General features: G+C 45.0%; 1 protein-coding gene across 1 annotated transcript in view; it reads left to right on the top strand.

Moving 5' to 3' along the window:
• The window catches only part of SLIT3 (slit guidance ligand 3), an 801,478-nt gene that overhangs the window by 438,262 nt on the left and 345,132 nt on the right, over positions 1-18,084 (top strand). The window contains exon 5 of the mRNA XM_073355953.2: positions 5,219-5,290. Coding sequence (XP_073212054.1) covers positions 5,219-5,290 — 72 coding nt within the window. The remainder of the gene's footprint in view (positions 1-5,218; positions 5,291-18,084) is intronic.

Below are 18,084 nucleotides of genomic sequence, written 5' to 3'. Positions count from 1 at the left end.
GGGCGTGTTGCTAGAATTAATGTTGGTATAAGCTGTTAGTTACCTAACCCTAGTGTCAAACTTTGTCGCTTCCTTGGTTTCATGGTTTCTCCCCTTGCACATCTGACTCAGCATTTAGCAACACCCTTTGCTGAGAAAAGATGGCTTTGCCCATGCCCTGATGACAAGATTAAAGTTGAGTGGTAGGGAGAGATTTGGCTCCAGTAACTCTTTACTCTTCCTCAATTTTCCTTCAAAGTTGCAGAGTTTGTTTCCTTGAGCAGTAGCTTTCAACCTTTCCAGACCCCTTGCAGGAGTCTGATTTGTCTTGTGTACCCCCAAGTTTCACCTCAACTCAGTTGCTTACAAAATCAGACATAGAAACACAAAAGCGTCAGCACACTATTACAGAAAAATTGCTTACTTTCTCATTTTTATCATATAATTATAAATCAATTGGAATATAAATATTGTACTCACGTTTCCATGTATAGTATATATAGCAGTATAAACATGTCATTGCCTGTAGTTTATACTGACTTTGCTCGTGTTTTTTACATCGCCTGTTGTAAAACTAGGCAAATATCTAGATGAGTTGATGTACCTCCTGGAAGACCTCTGTGTACTCCCCGGGGTACGCATACCCTTGGTTGAGAACCACTGTCCTTGAGGATTGACTGGTGAAACTTTCACATGCAATAGTATATCTCCTAATAAACCAAGATCTATTAAAAACAGAGAAGGTGGAGTAAAACAAAAAGAAACAATTTGCTTAACACATCTAAATGTATACATCTCATAATCTAACCCAAATAGTTCAGTTACAGACCAAGGTCTTGTTTACTCAGTGTGGGAGTGCTTGTCAGGAGGAGGTAAATTCTTGTGCACACCAGTGTGTCATGCACTAGCTGGTTCATGTAGACCATGCTGGTATGCATTAAAAGTTCCCTAGTGTGTGTTAATATACTGTTTGAACAGGACTACATGAGTGCACACTCAGGAATATTTTGTATGCACCAGCAGGGTCTGCATAGGCCAGTTAGTGCATGACACCTTGGTGCACATTTAGAATTCACAGCCCACTGGTGTGCACTCCTGCATTGTGTACACAAGGCCAAAAACAATCTTACGTGTCCCAAGAGCAAGTCCTCGCTGTGTTCTTGTCCCCTCTGAATTCCTATCTCATGCAGTCCAGGACCTTGTCTCCTAAACAACCTGGATATCAAAGACCCCTGTACAGGACAGAATTCATGTCCAGACACTCCTCCCTTGATCTATGGGAAGCACCTCATTCTCCTAACTAGTTTTTTCCTGTTACCTGCAGAAACACTAAGGTTTTGGTCTTGCTGCTTTCTCTCTGAGATGGCCCATTGAGGATACGATGTTTAATAGCTGGCTTTCAGAAGCTTAATAGCACATCTTAGAGTTCACAAACCGTCACACTGAGTGACATTTGATGGGCCGTATCTGTTGTCTACACTGTGTGGGTTGTTTTTTGTTTTTGTTTGTCTAAAGATTAAATTCATTCCACTTAATTTCCTTGGTGATAAATTATAAATTAGAGACTCTGGTTCATACCGTCTGTTACACTCTTTGAGATAGGTGGATAACAACTACTGTGTAAGGATTCAGGACTGCATTATGATCAATAATGTATTTGTTATTTTTATTCCAAAATTCTAATCAATCTTTTATTTTGTGATTGTTTATTTTATCTATTTTTCCATAGTTTCTGCTAACAAATAATTATTCATTTTTTTGTTTGCTAGTTTTTGTTTTGGGTTAATATTCACAGGAGAGCTTTTGATGCTTCCTTCACTATGGAACAAAACAGCAGTGGAGACTGACAAAAATGAAACTAAATAAACTGTGAGACCAATTGGCTAGAACTCAGCGTCTATACATTATAGACAGATTTTGTAAAGTGTTTTGGATGGATCTGGTGGTGGTTTACTTGCTTATGAAAGGTGCTTAACAATAATTTGGCATATTGCTATCAAGCAGAGATAAACACGCTATTAGTAACTATCTCAAAAAGGCAAGCTTATAGTTGTGAAAGGGCACTTACATAAAATGAAGCATGCAGCACTGAAATTTTTCTCTATGCTGCATCACTAACACCATTAAAGCTGTCAGTTTGTCAGATCACTGGAGGTATTTATGAAATCAATACACAATCCTAGAGATTTATAGAAGCAGTATTGTTAGCCAGAGGAGAGCCTCAATGGAAAATAAAATTAATACAATTTACAAGCAGATTGTCATAGAAAATGGATGAATTTCCTACAGTCTCCTGTTTTTACTTCTCTGAAGAAAAAGGCTTAGGCATGGGGAGAAAGCAGAAGGTAATAGCATAAATTAGCCTGGTTAGTCCGTAATGTTGTTAGAAGAATTGCTTGAAACCAGGATTTTGTGTTTGAAGGTGATTTGGGGCAATGCATAATAAAAATCTTGAACAAAACATTAAAGTATGAATTAAGTTTTTTTTTCCTGGATGTATTTGATTTTGGTTTCATAATTTCACTACTCCAAGCCCTTTTTATTTTGGTCTGTGTCCTTCTCTTGCTTTCAACCCTTATTTCTTTTTCCACATCTTAATCACACTTTGCTTCTCTTTTACCAGCATCAATAGCTCTCTCATGTGTCTTTCACACACCAAAGCCAATTGTTCTAGGGGAGGTGTTGTGAAATCCTTTGCTTTGTTCTTCTGTCTATAGTGGTTGCAGATTTGTTTGTCTTGGATGAAGGACCATCCTCAAACAACTGATTTTTTGTCATTGGCAAGCAGCAGAAGAAAGGAGAGGGGGAGGAAGGGTTGCTTCATAGATCAGTGGCAAACAAATTGGGAAGGAATTTGGATCTAGCTTGAAAAAGAGTCTCTTGTATACAACAACATGTTTTCAATGGGGAGAGTCTGAGTGAACAATTGTCTACTACAAGAATTTGGTGTAGACTAGATGACTGGTATAAATTGAATTAGTCTGATGTCAAGGACATAGCCCCCCACCCCCTTTCCTTTCTCTCTCTCTCTCTCTCTCCCCGCCTGACGGCAAACAGAAGAAAGCCCTCTGTGACATGGCTTGACCTGGAACGTCAGCATGGGCTTTTGTGAAATGCTCTGATTCCAAGACTAGGTTCAATAAAGTCAATTTGGTGGAGAATGGATTGGGATCTCACAGCAATACACAATTTATTAAAAGAAAAAGATATCTGGTGGCATGCCTTGTGTTTGCTGTCACTTACCTTTTTAATAATCATTTGAAAACCAGACTTCTGGTCTCATGCCAGGGCAAATTCCTGTTATCATAACAAATGTTTTAAGACAACATAACAAACACACAAACTGATACTACAGATTCTATGCTGTCCTGGCCATGTTTCCTTCTCCCTTTGCTCCTATCTTCTTCCAATCCCTTTGCTTCTGCCCTTTCCCCATCCCCTCCCTCCCATTCCTTTCCTCACCCACCTCTCGCCTCCCCTGTTCTTATTCATCTTGCTCCTAATCTCTCCCCCCACCCCACCCTGCCCCATTTTGTTTCTTTGCATTTGAATCAAGTTGCCTCTTTCTCCTTGCTGATTGGGTGCCAGCATGGGGAGCATTGTGAGTACCAGAGAGACAGTCTCCTTCTCTCAATGCCAGCGCCCATTGCCAGGAGGAGCAATCTCACAGGGAAGTCTTGCTCAGCCCCATGTTCCCGGGATGAGCCAACTTCAGTCATGGTCTGGAGATGGTGCATACACAGTTCAGTTGCATATAATAGCTGTGAGGGAAGGGAGCATGCTCCAGGCAGATCGAACCTTTGGAGAATGTAGCTGCCAGACTCTTAACAAACCTCTCCTGAGAATGCGTGAATGGTAGTTTTCAGAGGTTCATGGCTTAGCCACATTTGGGTGAATTTTTCTGGACATCCAAATCTCTGACACTAGAGGACCCCTTCCATATTTCCAGCTTGTTGCTGCTAAGCCTAGAGGCTCTGGACTGTCTCAACAAAACAGTTGTAAGAATTTTTAATCATGTGCAAAACACTTATTTTCCCCTATCTTGTTCCTGTAAGTGGTTGAACAATTTTAACTGAAAGATCCCTCAGAATTTCAGCCTTAGTCAGGCACCCAGCGTTAATAGTTTCAACACAAACTGATATAGTTTGGCAAAATAATAAGGAAATGAATATGGGTTTTATAAGGTATGTCTACACTGCTACTGGGAGTGAATATCACAGCCCAGGTCCACAGACTTATGCCAGCAGGGCTCAGGCTAGCATGTTAAAAGTAGCTATGCAGATGTTTTGATGTCCAGGCTTGGGCTGGAGCTTTGGCTCTGAAGTTCGCCCCTTTCTGGAGGCTTCAGAACCCAAGCTCCAGCCTGAACCAGAGCGTCCACGTGGCTATTTTTAGTGTGCTAACACAAGCGCCACTTGAGCAAGTCTGTCGACCCCGGCCATGAAACATGCTCGCAGCAGATGTGTAGACAAACCTATATTAGAAGTTGGGCAACCTGAAATATTGGCACTGCTGCCTGGGCCGCCTCTAATGCAAATCTTAAAAGTCCAACTTACAAAAGTTCTGTAACACTTTAAGGGCAAAGAAATTTGAGAGTGATCTGCAAAGAACACATCTTAAAGTGTTGTACTGCAGGTTACAAATGTCATCTTTCTCATTGATACGCAGGACAATGCCTTCTGAGCAAAACCAGTCAAATTTGTATTTGTTTTATTTTGCATTTAATTTGAGTAAATTTTTTGATTCTATGATTCTGTTCATCCAGACCCCAGTTAAGCTATCAATGTCAACCTAAATTGATGATCTGATCATAGGAAAGCCCAGCATTTTAAAATGTTGTTAAGATAATGTATCAATTGTATTTGCTTTTTAAACAGGTAGATTAATATCAGGTCACAGGAGAAATGGGAAGAAGCTGCACTTGCACCAAAATTAAAAGATTACAAAGCTGAGGTGCACTTTTGTGCTGCAAATATCGTGGTAGTGATTCACACGCACTGATTGATATGACAGCCCTAAAAAAACACATTTAGAGATGTGGTGGAAGTTCTGTTACTTGTACAGCCATTTTTAACAAATGCCACCACTTTTTTTTTTATAAAGGAAATAATGGGATTTCTTTGCCAAAGTCGAACAAGTCTGGAGTTGCCAAACTGGTTATATTCTGTTATCTCAATGCAGTTTAGGGAAATGTGTTCTCTTTGTTAATATGATGTGTTTTTCCTCTTCCCTTGTTTAGAGATCTAAGTGAAAACCAAATTCAAGGAATCCCAAGGAAGGCCTTTCGAGGAATTACTGATGTGAAGAACTTGTAAGTGATGCTTTATTTGGTGTTTGTTGTGAAGTCTATTCAACATGATGGGGTCTAAATTAGCTGTTACCCTACCACAGAAGAAAAAGATCTTGCTGTCATCCTGGATAGTTCTCTGAAAACATCTGCTCAATGTGCAGCAGCAGCAGTCAAAAAAGCTAACAGAATGTTACCAACTATCAGGCAAGGGATAGGTGGTAATAAGACAGAGTATATCATAATGCCACTATTTAAATCCATGATACGTGCACACCTTGAATACTGCATACAATTCTGGTCACCCTGTCTAAAAAAAGATAAGAATTGGAGAAGGGGGACTAAAATGATTAGATATGGAATGGCTTCAATGTGAGGAGAGATTAAAAAGACTGGATTGTTGTTTAGAAAAGAGACGACTAAGTGGGGATAAGATTGAGGTCTATAAAATCATGAAGGTTGTGGAGAAAGTGAATAAGGAAGTTTTATTCATCCCTTCACAAGAATCAGGGATCACCTGATGAAATTAATAGTAGGTCTGAAACGAACATGTGGAAGTACTCCTTCACACACTTCATAATCAACCTGTGGAACTTTTTGCCAAGGGATTGTGAAGGCCAAAAATATAACTGGGTTCAAAGAAGAAATGGGTAAGTTCATGGAGGATAGGTCCATTAGTGGCTATTAGCTAGGATGATCAGGGATGCAACCCCATGCTCTGAGTGTCCCTAAACCTCTGACTGCCAGAAGCTGGGACTGGACTACAAGGGGTGGACCACTTGATAATTGCCCTGTTCTGCTGATTCCCTCTGAAGCATCTGGGACTGGCCACTATTGGAAGACAGGATACTGGGCTAGATGGACCATTGATTTGTCCCAGTATGGCCTTTCTTAAGTTGTTATATTCTTATGTTCTTTGCACTACTGCTATTATTTATTTGAGCATCAGATGTGGGCTCAGCTCTATGTAGCACACATAGAAAGATGGTCCCTGCACCTAAAAAGAGGTTACAGTCAAAGAACATATATGCTCCCCACAGTACACACAAACAATTCCCATCCTTCAGTAGCAGTTCTGAACAAAGACAGATGTGCAGATTATATTCTTAAATTGGGAGACCCTAGTATGACAACAATGCATAATCTTACCCTGCAAAATTTGGGTAAATTACAGGCTATGTGCTAAAGTGTATCAGTCAAAGGAAACAGTAGAATAGATCAGTGAGAAGTTGAAAGGGACCAGCATCACGATGTTAGCTGAAGTTGTGTTTTTGTTCTTCATCCCACAGCTTCATTCAAAGAGTAAAGGTAATTATATTACAGAGCATAGGTCAGAGCTAAACAGATCCACCACAAATTTCAGAGTAAAGAAAAAAAAAAAGTGGGCCATTTCCAGCAGTTGACAAGAATGTCAGAGGAACAGTGGGGCGGGGTGGGGAGGGGGCGGAATAAACATGGGAAATAGTTTTACTTTGTGTAATGACCCATCCACTCCCAGTCTTTATTCAAGCCTAAATTAATTGTATCCAGTTTGTAAATTAATTCCAATTCAGCAATCTCTCATTGGAGTCTGTTTTTGAAGTTTTGTTGTTGAAGAAAACATTCAAAAACCAGTTGGAGAACACGTGAATCTCTTTGGTCACTCAATTACAGACCTTTGGTCACTCAATTACAGGTCAACAAAGAAACCTTCAAAAACAGACTCCAACCAGAGACTGCTGAATTGGAATTAATTTGCAAACTGGATACGATTAACTTAGGCTTGAATAAAGACTGGGAGTAGATGGGTCATTACACAAAGTAAAACTATTTCCCTATGTTTATCTCCCTCTCCCCCCCCCCCCGACATTCTTGTCAACTGCTGGAAATGGCCCACCTTGATTATCACTACAAAAGGTTCCCCCCCACACTCCTGCTGGTAATAGCTCACCTTACCTGATCACTCTCATAGAATATCAGGGTTGGAAGGGACCTCAGGAGGTCATCTAGTCCAACCCCCTGTTCAAAGCAGGACCAATCCCCAACTAAATCATCCCAGCGAGATGTGTATGTCTTACAGTGTGTATGGTAACACCCATTGTTCCTGTTCTCTGTGTATATAAATCTCCCCACTGCATTTGCCACTGAATGCATCCGATGAAGTGAGCTGTAGCTCACGAAAGCTTATGCTCAGCTAAATTCCTTAGTCTCTAAGGTGCCACAAGTCCTCCTTTTCTTTTTGCCTTATGCTAGTATCACAAAAACTCCACTCCATTGCTACTGTTAGAGGCAAGATAGGGCCATCTTGAAACAAGCATGGTTATAGCCAGCAAGTTGTCAGTGAGGGAGGGGTTCAGTGCCTGGTCTCCTGCCCCTAAAGAAGGCTGCTTTCTAGACTCAGAAGGGGGGGCAAAAGTCTCTAAAATTCATTGTAAAACTGTGTAACATACATAACATATGTTCTAGGAGTATGAGTACTGTGGTAGTGTAACCTTCTGGTGAGTGTGTATTACAGGTCTCCCTCTGTGCCATGAGGACATGAGTTATTACAGTCCCCAGTCAAAACAGGACCAACACCAACTAAATCATTGCAGCCAGGTCTTTGTCAAGCCAGGCCTTAAAAACCTCTAAGGATGGAGAGTCTACCACCTCCCTAGGTAACCCATTCCAGTGCTTCACCACCCTCCTAGTAAAATAGTTTTTCCTAATATTCAACCTAGACCTGCCCCACTGCAACTTGAGACCATTGCCCCTTGTTCTGTCATCTGCCACCACTGAGAATAGCCGAGCTCCATTTTCTTTGGAATCCCCCTTCAGGTAATAGAAGGCTGCTATCAAATCCCCCCTCACTCTTCTCTTCTGCAGACTAAACAAGCCCAGTTCCCTCAGCCTCTCCTCATAAGTCATGTGCCCCAGCTCCCTGATCATTTTCATTGCCCTCCGCTGGACTCCCTCCAATTTGTCCACTTCCTTTCTGTAGTGGGGGGACCAAAACTGGACACAATACTCCCGTTGTGGCTTCACCAGTGCCGAACAGAGGGGATAATCACTTCCCTCAATCTGCTGGCAATGCTCCTACTAATACAGCCCAATATGTCGTTGGCGTTCTAGGCAACAAGGGCACACTGCTGACTCATATCCAGCTTCTTGTCCACTGTAATCCCCAGGTCCTTTTCTTCAGAACTGTTGCTTAGCCAGTCTGTCCCCAGCCTGTAGCAGTGCATGGGATAGTGACCCCATTGTGCTAAGCACTGTGTGCACATATAATGTAAACACTGAGTCTACTCCAAGAGAATAGGTGGATATAACAAACAGAGAGAGGGGAAGCATAGGGTAATACTGACACTATTAAGCTCTGTGTAATGAGCAGCAGTCATAGCATAGTAGATGGTTAGGTATTACCAAGTGTCTTTGTATCTGTAGATATGAAAGAGAAGTGTAATTTGAATTAAAGTACATGCAATAAACAGCCCCTCTTCTACATTAGATTGTGCAAGTGTTCAAGTGAACTGAATGATGTTAGCTTAGTGTTGCGTTGAGTACAGATATAGGGGTCCATTACCCCATTTTATGGATATTTTGTGTTTCATTTGGGACATTTGCAATGAGAATCTTTTGATTTCTAAGCAAATTGAATTATTTTCTAATCTTAAAACATATCTGTCCATCCACATCAGTCTAGGGAAGGGATAGTCAATAGGTGGACCATGGGCCAAATCGGTACAGCCAGATACTTTTGAACAGACCACAAAAACTTTTTATTTACTTATTATTATCATTATTGTGGTGTGCATTTCCTCAATAAGCCATTAACATTGTTTGGCCTTTTTACTGTTATACCTGAAAGGCTGCTTGTGGGCGTTTTCAACCTCACAACATGTTTCAGTAAAACATACACAGCCTAATTACATGACAATGGGGAATATGGGGTGCCAGGATGTCACAGGTGGAACAACCCATTTCGTGTTATTTTGTTTATTAATTAGGCATAGTTTTTGATATATTAATTTTGGTTCACTTATTTTTGGTTGTTTATTAAGCATGATTTTAACACAGTTTTTGAGTTATATTAGTAGGCTCCTCTGTTTGGACTAATTTAATTTTTGGGGGGAGGGAGTTATACTTTTTATTAACATTTGTTACTGTTGGTTATTGTGACTGTTTGTAAACTTTTACCTACTTTTTAAAATTGAGCTTACAGTTAGGATAAATGTATAGGCCCAGTTATCACAAATGTTAATATAAAGCTTTAATTGTATAAGCCAAAATGGTATCAAAGATGCTAATAACTGTGTTTTTGAGGAAAAGAAAAGAAGTTAGTAGAGCTGGGCTGGAGCTGTTGCTGCTGTTAGTCTGATCCGATTTCCGAATAGAAAAAGCCAAGCATACGAAACAGGGAGCGAAGAGAACAGCAAGATAGAAAATGCAGCTTCTGTTTCTGGTGTTGACTTTTACTTGCAATCTCGTGGCTGGAAAAACACAGGCACACCACATGGTCTTATTGGCCACTCTGAGACCTGGAACTGGAAACATGTACCAACCTCAGGCTGTTTAGGGCATTTCATTTAGTTGCCTCTTTCTAGTCATAGCCTTACACCACTGTTGCAAAATATGCAGTCTTGGCTGGCTAAGCCAGACTCTTATAGGCAGAAGGACAAAAAGAGAGAGGAAAGAGAAGAAATAAGGTGGGGAAGGAAAAGGGTATATGCTGGAGTGGGGAGGCGAGAGAGATATGAGAGACGCTCCATAATCCCAGGGATGGTAGGGTTTCAGTCAGTGAATGTGGGGGTGATGTAATTATCAGGATGAAGATCCAGGGTCCCAGGACATGGTGGGGTTGGCAGCTGTGATGGTGAAGCTGGCTCCAGTAGCACACTCCAGCACTTTTAGCTACATAATAGATTTTTTTTTATTAGCTTCTCAATCTGGTATTTTTACTGTAGACCCCATTGGAACACTCTTTTTTTGAAGTGCCTCTCCATAGCAAATGTCCTACTTACATCTTTCTACAAACCATCTTTAATGTTACAAGACTGTAACACGGTACGAGGGGCTTTAGTTTATATATACAGGAATTTTCTGAAATAGTTTTATGACTCCTATATGCACCTCAGTTTCCCCTATATTGGGGGGGTGGAAGAAGGACTGTTTGCTCTCAGGGTGAGGCAAAGAAACATAGGTGTAAACGACGCCTAGCAGCTTATGTCTGAATGAATCATTGAAAAGGACTGGCCAAGGCCAACCCCGTTCCAGTTGACTAATAAACCCACCTGTTTTCACAACACTGTTTGAGTGTCAATGCCAGTGCTTACTTTGTCACTTGCCAATGCACTTACATAGCATGGTATACCATTTGCGATAGACCCAGGCCAGTTGGGTACAGCAGAGTAGTAGAAGACAGATATACTGGTTACTGGATAAGCAATTTTCTGTACCCTGAGTGACCAGAGCAGGGGCTGCGCTAGAGCAACCAGGAACCTGCTAGAACCAATTAAGACAGGCAAGCTAATTAAGACACCTGGAGCCAACTAAAAACATACTAGAATCAATTATAGCAGGCAGCCTAATCAGGACACCTGGTTTAAAAAGGACCTCCCATCAGTTAGTGGAGGGTGTGCAAGGAGCAGGGAGTGACAAGGTGTCCTGCTGGAGGACTGAGGAGTACAAGCGTGATCAGGGATGGTGCAACCGTTAGGCAAACTAGGCAATCACCTAGGGTGCCAAGATTTGGGGGCGCCAAAAAGCGGTGCCCCAAAATTTTTTTTACATTTTAACTTGTCTTCTCTCTGACGAGCATGGTCGCTGCCTGGCTGCCCCGCAGCGCACGGAGCCAGGGGACGGACCGGCGGGGCGGGGCCCGGACCGGGCTCAGCTTTCACTGCAGCGGGTGGGTCAGCACCGTGGGCAGTAGCAGATTTACCATGGCACCAGCTATGGTACCGGGCCCACACTCCAAAGGGGCCCAGGCGACCACTCTTCTCCATCCCCCACTCTCCCCTGCGGGGGCAGAAGCTTGGTGCTGCGGCTCTCGGGGCTCTGTCCTGCTTCAACAGGGCAGGCTGTGCCGGCAGCCAAGCACCCCCCTCCTCTGCCTCTTCCCCCAGCATGCTGGGTTCCCGCCTCCCCCCTCACTCCCTCACCCTCCCTGCCACTGATCAGCTGTTGCCGGTGAGAGGGAGGAAGCGGAGAAGAGGCAGGAGCGGGGCTTTGGGGAAATGGGTGGAATTGGGGCAGATCCCTTCCAGCCTCCTGCCATGAGCCGCTATGGGCAGGGGGCTGGGAGCATCCCCATGACCCTAGCCCACACCCCCAGCCCTCTGCCCTGACTCCTGAACCCCCCTCACACACACCCAGCCCCCCAGTCCTGACTCCTGCACCCCCACATATACCCAGCCCCCTCCCCCCGCTTCATGCCCTGACTCCTGCCCATCCCCAACCCCACCCTGAGCACCAAACAGGAGCTCCTGCAACCCTTGCACTGAATGGGAGCTGCCCCAGGTAAGCGCTCCACACCCAAACTTCATGCCCCAACCCTGAGCTCCCTCCCTCATTCGAGCTCCTGGCCAGACCCTGCACCCCAACCCCCAGCCTGCTCCTGCACCCTAACTCCCTCCCAGACCCTGCACCCCCACCCTCAGCTCGGTGCAGAGAGAGACAAAGAGAACATGCAGAGCCAGGGAGAAGGTAGGTACGTGCTCTATGTGGGCAGGGGTGAGGGGGGGATCCTGTTTACCCTCTCCCCAGCCCTGCTGCTCTTGCAGTTTACTCCCAGCCTATCCCTTGCTCCAAGGACCAACCCTAGCTCCCGCCCCACTGTGCTTTTGCCCCCAGTTCCTGCCTTGCTCCAGTCAGCAGGGACTAATCCTCCCCCCATGACCCACTATGCTCTTCTTGCCCCTGGCCCCTGCCTCACTCCAGCTGGGGACCAATCCTTCCCCCCCACCATGCCCAGCTGTCAGAGTGGATAAAAATCAATGACTTTAAAAAAAATCAAAAAATTGGATATTTTTATTGGATTTGTGAGGGGAAAAGATCATTTTAATTAAGATACATTATATCATGGAATAGGGATTATAAATTCTAATTCTATAATATGAGACAATATATTCATAATGTTTAAGAAAAGTTTTGTAAATGAGTTCTAATAGTTCATGGATTAGGGACCCAATCTTATGGGGTTCCACAGGCTTCTGTATTTAGGTTAATTTTTCTATCTACCCAATGGGACTCAGTGCTCAATCTAGAAGATACCATCAGAGATGCTTAGTTTTGCATTTCTGAAACTGTGGATTTGTGTCTCCAGAGGTAACATTCTTTTTAACAGCAAAAATGTTTTTAAATAAATAATGTATAGAGGTGAGAAATAACAGACCTTAACTCTATTGTCCATCTGCAAATTTGTGTACACAGGGTATGTCTACACTACAAAATTAGGTTGAATTGATAGAAGTCGTTTTTTTAGAAATTGGTTTTATATATTCGAGTATGTGTGTCCCCACAGAAAATGCTCTAAGTGCATTAAGTGCATTAACTCGGCGGAGCGCTTCCACAGTACCGAGGCAAGGGTCGACTTCCGGAGCGTTGCACTGTGGGTAGCTATCCCACAGTTCCCGCAGTCTCCGCTGCCCATTAGAATTCTGGGTTGAGATCCCAATGCCTGATGGGGCTAAAACATTGTTGCGGGTGGTTCTGGGTACATATCGTCAGGCCCCCGTTCCCTCCCTCCCTCTGTGAAAGCAGCAGCAGACAATCGTTTCGCACCTTTTTTCTTGAGTTACCTGTGCAGACGCCATACCATGGCAAGCATGGAGCCCGCTCAGGTAACCATCACCGTATGTCTCCTGGGTGCTGGCAGACTTGGTACTGCATTGCTACACAATAGCAGCAACCCCTTGCCTTGTGGCAGCAGACGATGCAGTAGGACTGGTAGCCGTCATCGTCATGTCCGAGGTGCTCCTGGCCACATCGGCCAGGAGCGCCTGGGCAGACATGGGTGCAGGGGCTACATTAGAAGTGACTTGACCAGGTCATTCTCTTTAGTCCTGCAGTCAGTCCTATTGAACCATCTTATGGTGAGCAGGCAGGCGATACGGATTGCTAGCAGTCCTATTGTACCATCTTCTGCCGGGCAGGCAAGAGATGAGGATGGCTAGCAGTTCTACTGCATCATCTTTTGCCGAGTAGCCATGAGATGTGGATGGCTTGTAATCCTTCTGCACCATCTGCTGCCAGCCAAAGATGTAAAAGATAGATGGAGTGGATCAAAACAAGAAATAGACCAGATTTGTTTTGTACTCATTTGCTTCCCTCCCTCCCCCATCTAGGGGACTCATTCCTTTAGGTCACACTGCAGTCACTCACAGAGAAGGTGCAGCGAGGTAAATCTAGCCATGTATCAATCAGAGGCCAGACCAACCTGCTTGTTTCAATAAGAACAGTTACTTAGGTGCACCATTTCTTATTGGAACCCTCCGAGAAGTCCTGCCTGAAATACTCCTTGATGTAAAGCCACCCCCTTTGTTGATTTTAATTCCCTGTAAGCCAACCCTGTAAGCCATGTTGTCAGTCGCCCCTCCTCCGTCAGAGCAACGGCAGACAATCGTTCCGCGCCTTTTTTCTGTGCGGACGCCATACCAAGGCAAGCATGGAGGCCGCTCAGCTCACTTTGGCAATTAGGAGCACATTAAACACCACACGCATTATCCAGCAGTATATGCAGCACCAGAACCTGGCAGAGCGATACCGGGCGAGGAGGCGACGTCAGTGCGGTCACGTGAGTGATCAGGACATGGACACAGATTTCTCTGAAAGCATGGGCCCTGCCAATGCATGCATCATGGTGCTAATGGGGCAGGTTCATGCTGTGGAACGCCGATTCTGGGCCTGGGAAACAAGCACAGACTGGTGGGACCGCATAGTGTTGCAGGTCTGGGACGATTCCCAGTGGCTGCGAAACTTTCGCATGCGTAAGGGCACTTTCATAGAACTTCGTGACTTCCTTTCCCCTGCCCTGAAGCGCATGAATACCAAGATGAGAACAGCCCTCACAGTTGAGAAGCGAGTGGCGATAGCCCTGTGGAAGCTTGCAACACCAGACAGCTACCGGTCAGTTGGGAATCAGTTTGGAGTGGGCAAATCTACTGTTGGGGCTGCTGTGATGCAAGTAGCCCACGCAATCAAAGATCTGCTGATATCAAGGGTAGTGACCCTGGGAAATACGCAGGTCATAGTGGATAGCTTTGCTGCAATGGGATTCCCTAACTGTGGTGGGGCCATAGACGGAACCCATATCCCTATCTTGGCACCGGAGCACCAAGCCGGCGAGTACATAAACCGCAAGGGGTACTTTTCAGTAGTGCTGCAAGCTGTGGTGGATCACAAGGGACGTTTCACCAACATCAACGTGGGATGGTCGGGAAAGGTACATGACGCTCGCATCTTCAGGAACTCTGGTCTGTTTCAAAAGCTGCGGGAAGGGACTTTATTCCCAGACCAGAAAATAACTGTTGGGGATATTGAAATGCCTATAGTTATCCTTGGGGACCCAGCCTACCCCTAATGCCATGGCTCATGAAGCCGTACACAGGCAGCCTGGACAGTAGTCAGGAGCTGTTCAACTACAGGCTGACCAAGTGCAGAATGGTGGTAGAATGTATATTTGCACATTTAAAGGCGCGCTGGCGCAGTTTACTTACTCGCTTAGACCTCAGCGAAACCAACATTCCCACTGTTATTACTGCTTGCTGTGCGCTCCACAATATCTGTGAGAGTAAGGGGGAGACGTTTATGGTGGGGTGGGAGGTTGAGGCAAATCACCTGGCTTCTGGTTACGCGCAGCCAGACACCAGGGCGGTTAGAAGAGCACAGAAGGGCACGGTACGCATCAGCGAAGCTTTGAAAACCAGTTTCATGACTGGCCAGGCTATGGTGTGAAAGTTCTGTTTGTTTCTCCTTGATGAACCCCCCCCCCCCCCCCAGCCCCTTGGTTCACTCTTCTTCCCTGAAAGCTAACCACCCTCCCCTCCTCCCTTTAATCGTTGCTTGCAGAGGCAATAAAGTCATTGTTGCTTCACATTCATGCATTCTTTATTCATTCATCACACAAATAGGGGGATGTCTACCAAGGTAGCCCGGGGGGGGGGGGGGGTGGAGGAGGGAAGGAAAATGCCACACAGCACTTTAAATGTTTACAACTTAAAAATTTATTGAATGCCAGCCTTCTGTTTTTTGGGCAATCCTTACCTCTCTTTCAAAGTAAAAAGTAAAAAGTTTCAAAAAGTTCAATGAATAGAAGATTGTTGGGGGCAGAATAGACAAGGAGAAGAAGTCTGGAGATCATTGTGAGAAGTGAGGTACATATGCTTTTTTGTTAAAATATTATGTTTGCTGTTGAAGAAAAAAATCCAGAATACTTAACATTGTTGTTTTAGTTAAATAAAACAATGTAAATATCTGTCTGGTGGTGTTCTCCTAATACAGCCTGGCAAGAAAATCCTGCAAATATTAATGATTAACCTCTTGAATTCGAGATAGTTCACCTCCCAATGACTTCATAAATATCTGCTTCAATTATCTTTGATAAATGAAATAACCAAACGATCATTCATTTTCTGATATAGTTGTAAAACTCATCTGAAAAGTTTTCAAAATAAATCATGATTTAAAAATGTATAGTGTGTATCTTCTAAAAATGAAACCTACATCTATTTCTGAGTTGTGAAGAATATGTATTAAGGTTATAACAACCAACAAGAATTCACTTTTATGTAGAAACCCATGATTAAATCAAGTCTTCCTAACTGGTGATTTAAGTCATGATTTAAATCAAATCCAGCTGCCCACTGTGCTCTTGCCCCTGGCTGCTACATTTCCCAGCGGGGCCCACAAATATGTTTGGTGCCAGGCCCAGAAAAAGTTAATCCGGCCCTGGCGGGAGCTGGGCCAGTCCCTCCGGGGTGGGGAGCATGGGGTCTGGCCTGCTCGGGGGCGGAGCACAGCCCCCATGGGCCTGCGAAGTGGGCCAAGCTCGTCCCCCTAAGGCGGTACCCTTCACAGAGCAGCGCTGTGGCGAGACCAGATGGGAGCTGCAGGCGGGCGCTACGGGGATGGAGCGGGACTCCTTGCCCAAAGCCTGAGGGTACCTGGGTACCTGCCGCTGCCTCCCTGTGTGTCCCTGGCAGCCTTCTAACTGGTGCCCAGCCCCCCCCCCCCCACAGCGAGCAGCCTCGGAGATCCCTGCCTGCCCCCCTTATTCTACATTTGGCCCGGGACACTTTTAAATTTCTTGGGGCAGTTTACCCATCTCAGGATTTCTATGGGAAGTGCTCATTTGGAGCCACAGCTGGTCAATGCGGAGAAAAGCGGGCACCATGAGGCATTATAGTTACCAAACATGGAAACCTCCCCCTCTGGGTCCCCAGAATGTGTGTGTGTGTGTGTGTGTGTGTGTGACACGTCATTTTTCTCGTCGTGCGCAGCCGTCACTGGTTCTGACAGGCTGTTTATAATGCTAAGTTGACTAGTTTTTGGAGGTTGTCGACTGAGGCTAACTATTTTTGTTGAGTTGTTTCAGATCTAAGGCTCTAGCAAGTGCTGCTGCATCATTTCGCTAATACTTTGTGTCAACTGTATGTGTATTTTCAGTATTTGAGTGTATATGTTTGTGTGCGAATATGCATGTGTAGATTGTTGAGATTTGTCATATTGATATTGTCATTGCCACTTTGTACTGTAGTGAAGCAGTACGAAGGGAGGGGGAAGGAGAGGGGGGCGCAAGGTGGAAGTTTCACCTGGGGCGCGAAATATCCTTGCACCGTCCCTGAGCGTGATCAAGCTTCAGGAGGAAGATCCTGTGGTAAGGATAAAGAAGGTGCTGGGGGGGAGGCCATGAGGAAGTAGCCCAGGGAGTTGTAGCTGTCATGCAGCTGATACAGGAGACATTGTAGACAGCTGCTATCCACAGGGCCCTGGGTTGGAACCCAGTGCAGAGGGCAGGCCGGCTTCCCCCCATCCGTCCAACTCCTGATTGGACACCGGAGGAGTTGACCTGGTGTGTGAGCAACACCAGAAGGGAAGGTCTAATTTGGAAAGGGATCTGGCCTGTCCCCAACCCACTAGGTGGAACAACAGAGACTGTGGAAATTGTTCTCCATTTTCCCCCATGCTGGCCAGTGATGATGTTAGCTGAGTGAACAGCAGGTTTGAGCCTCTAGCAGAAGCAGACAAACTGAGGGCTGCCATGAACCTCTGAGGCGAGCAAATCCACCAAAAAGCTCAGGACCCACCAAGGCAGAGGAGAAACTTTGTCACACTGGTGTCAGGGGTGGGATTAGGCGCACTACGTAGCGGAACGGTGTTGGGTTTTTTTAAAAAAAAGGGGGGGGTTATTATTTTTTTCCTACCACCACAATGGAGGACATAGTGCGGGCACTGATACAAGACACGGTCGCCCAGCAGGAGGCTACCTGTGTCCAGGCAGCCGCTCAACAGGAGGCAGTATGGCTGCAGCAAGAGACTAATCACCTGCTGATGGACCAGGCTGCTCAAGACCATGCTATGTTGCGGGAACTGGTAAACCAGATAAAGGCCCTTACAGAGCGGAACTGCAGCCATGATGGGACGCAGTTCATACGGGCCAGCAATTTGCTGCAGAAAATGACGCAGGAGGATAATGTAGAGGTGTACGTCCTGGCCTTTGAGAGCCTAGCCCTGTGGGAGGCTTGGCCCTAAGAACAGTGGTCTGGCATCCTTGCTCCATTCCTGTGTGGGGAGGCCCAGAAGGCCTGTTATGATGTGTCTGAAGAGGCTGAGGCAGACTACTCCGAGCTGAAAGCAGAGAT

Source organism: Lepidochelys kempii, chromosome 8, assembly GCF_965140285.1.
Source record: "Lepidochelys kempii isolate rLepKem1 chromosome 8, rLepKem1.hap1, whole genome shotgun sequence".
In the NCBI taxonomy this organism is placed as follows: domain Eukaryota; kingdom Metazoa; phylum Chordata; order Testudines; family Cheloniidae; genus Lepidochelys; species Lepidochelys kempii.
The sequence above is the reverse complement of the archived record's forward strand: the minus strand, read 5'-3'. Positions and strand labels throughout refer to the sequence as shown.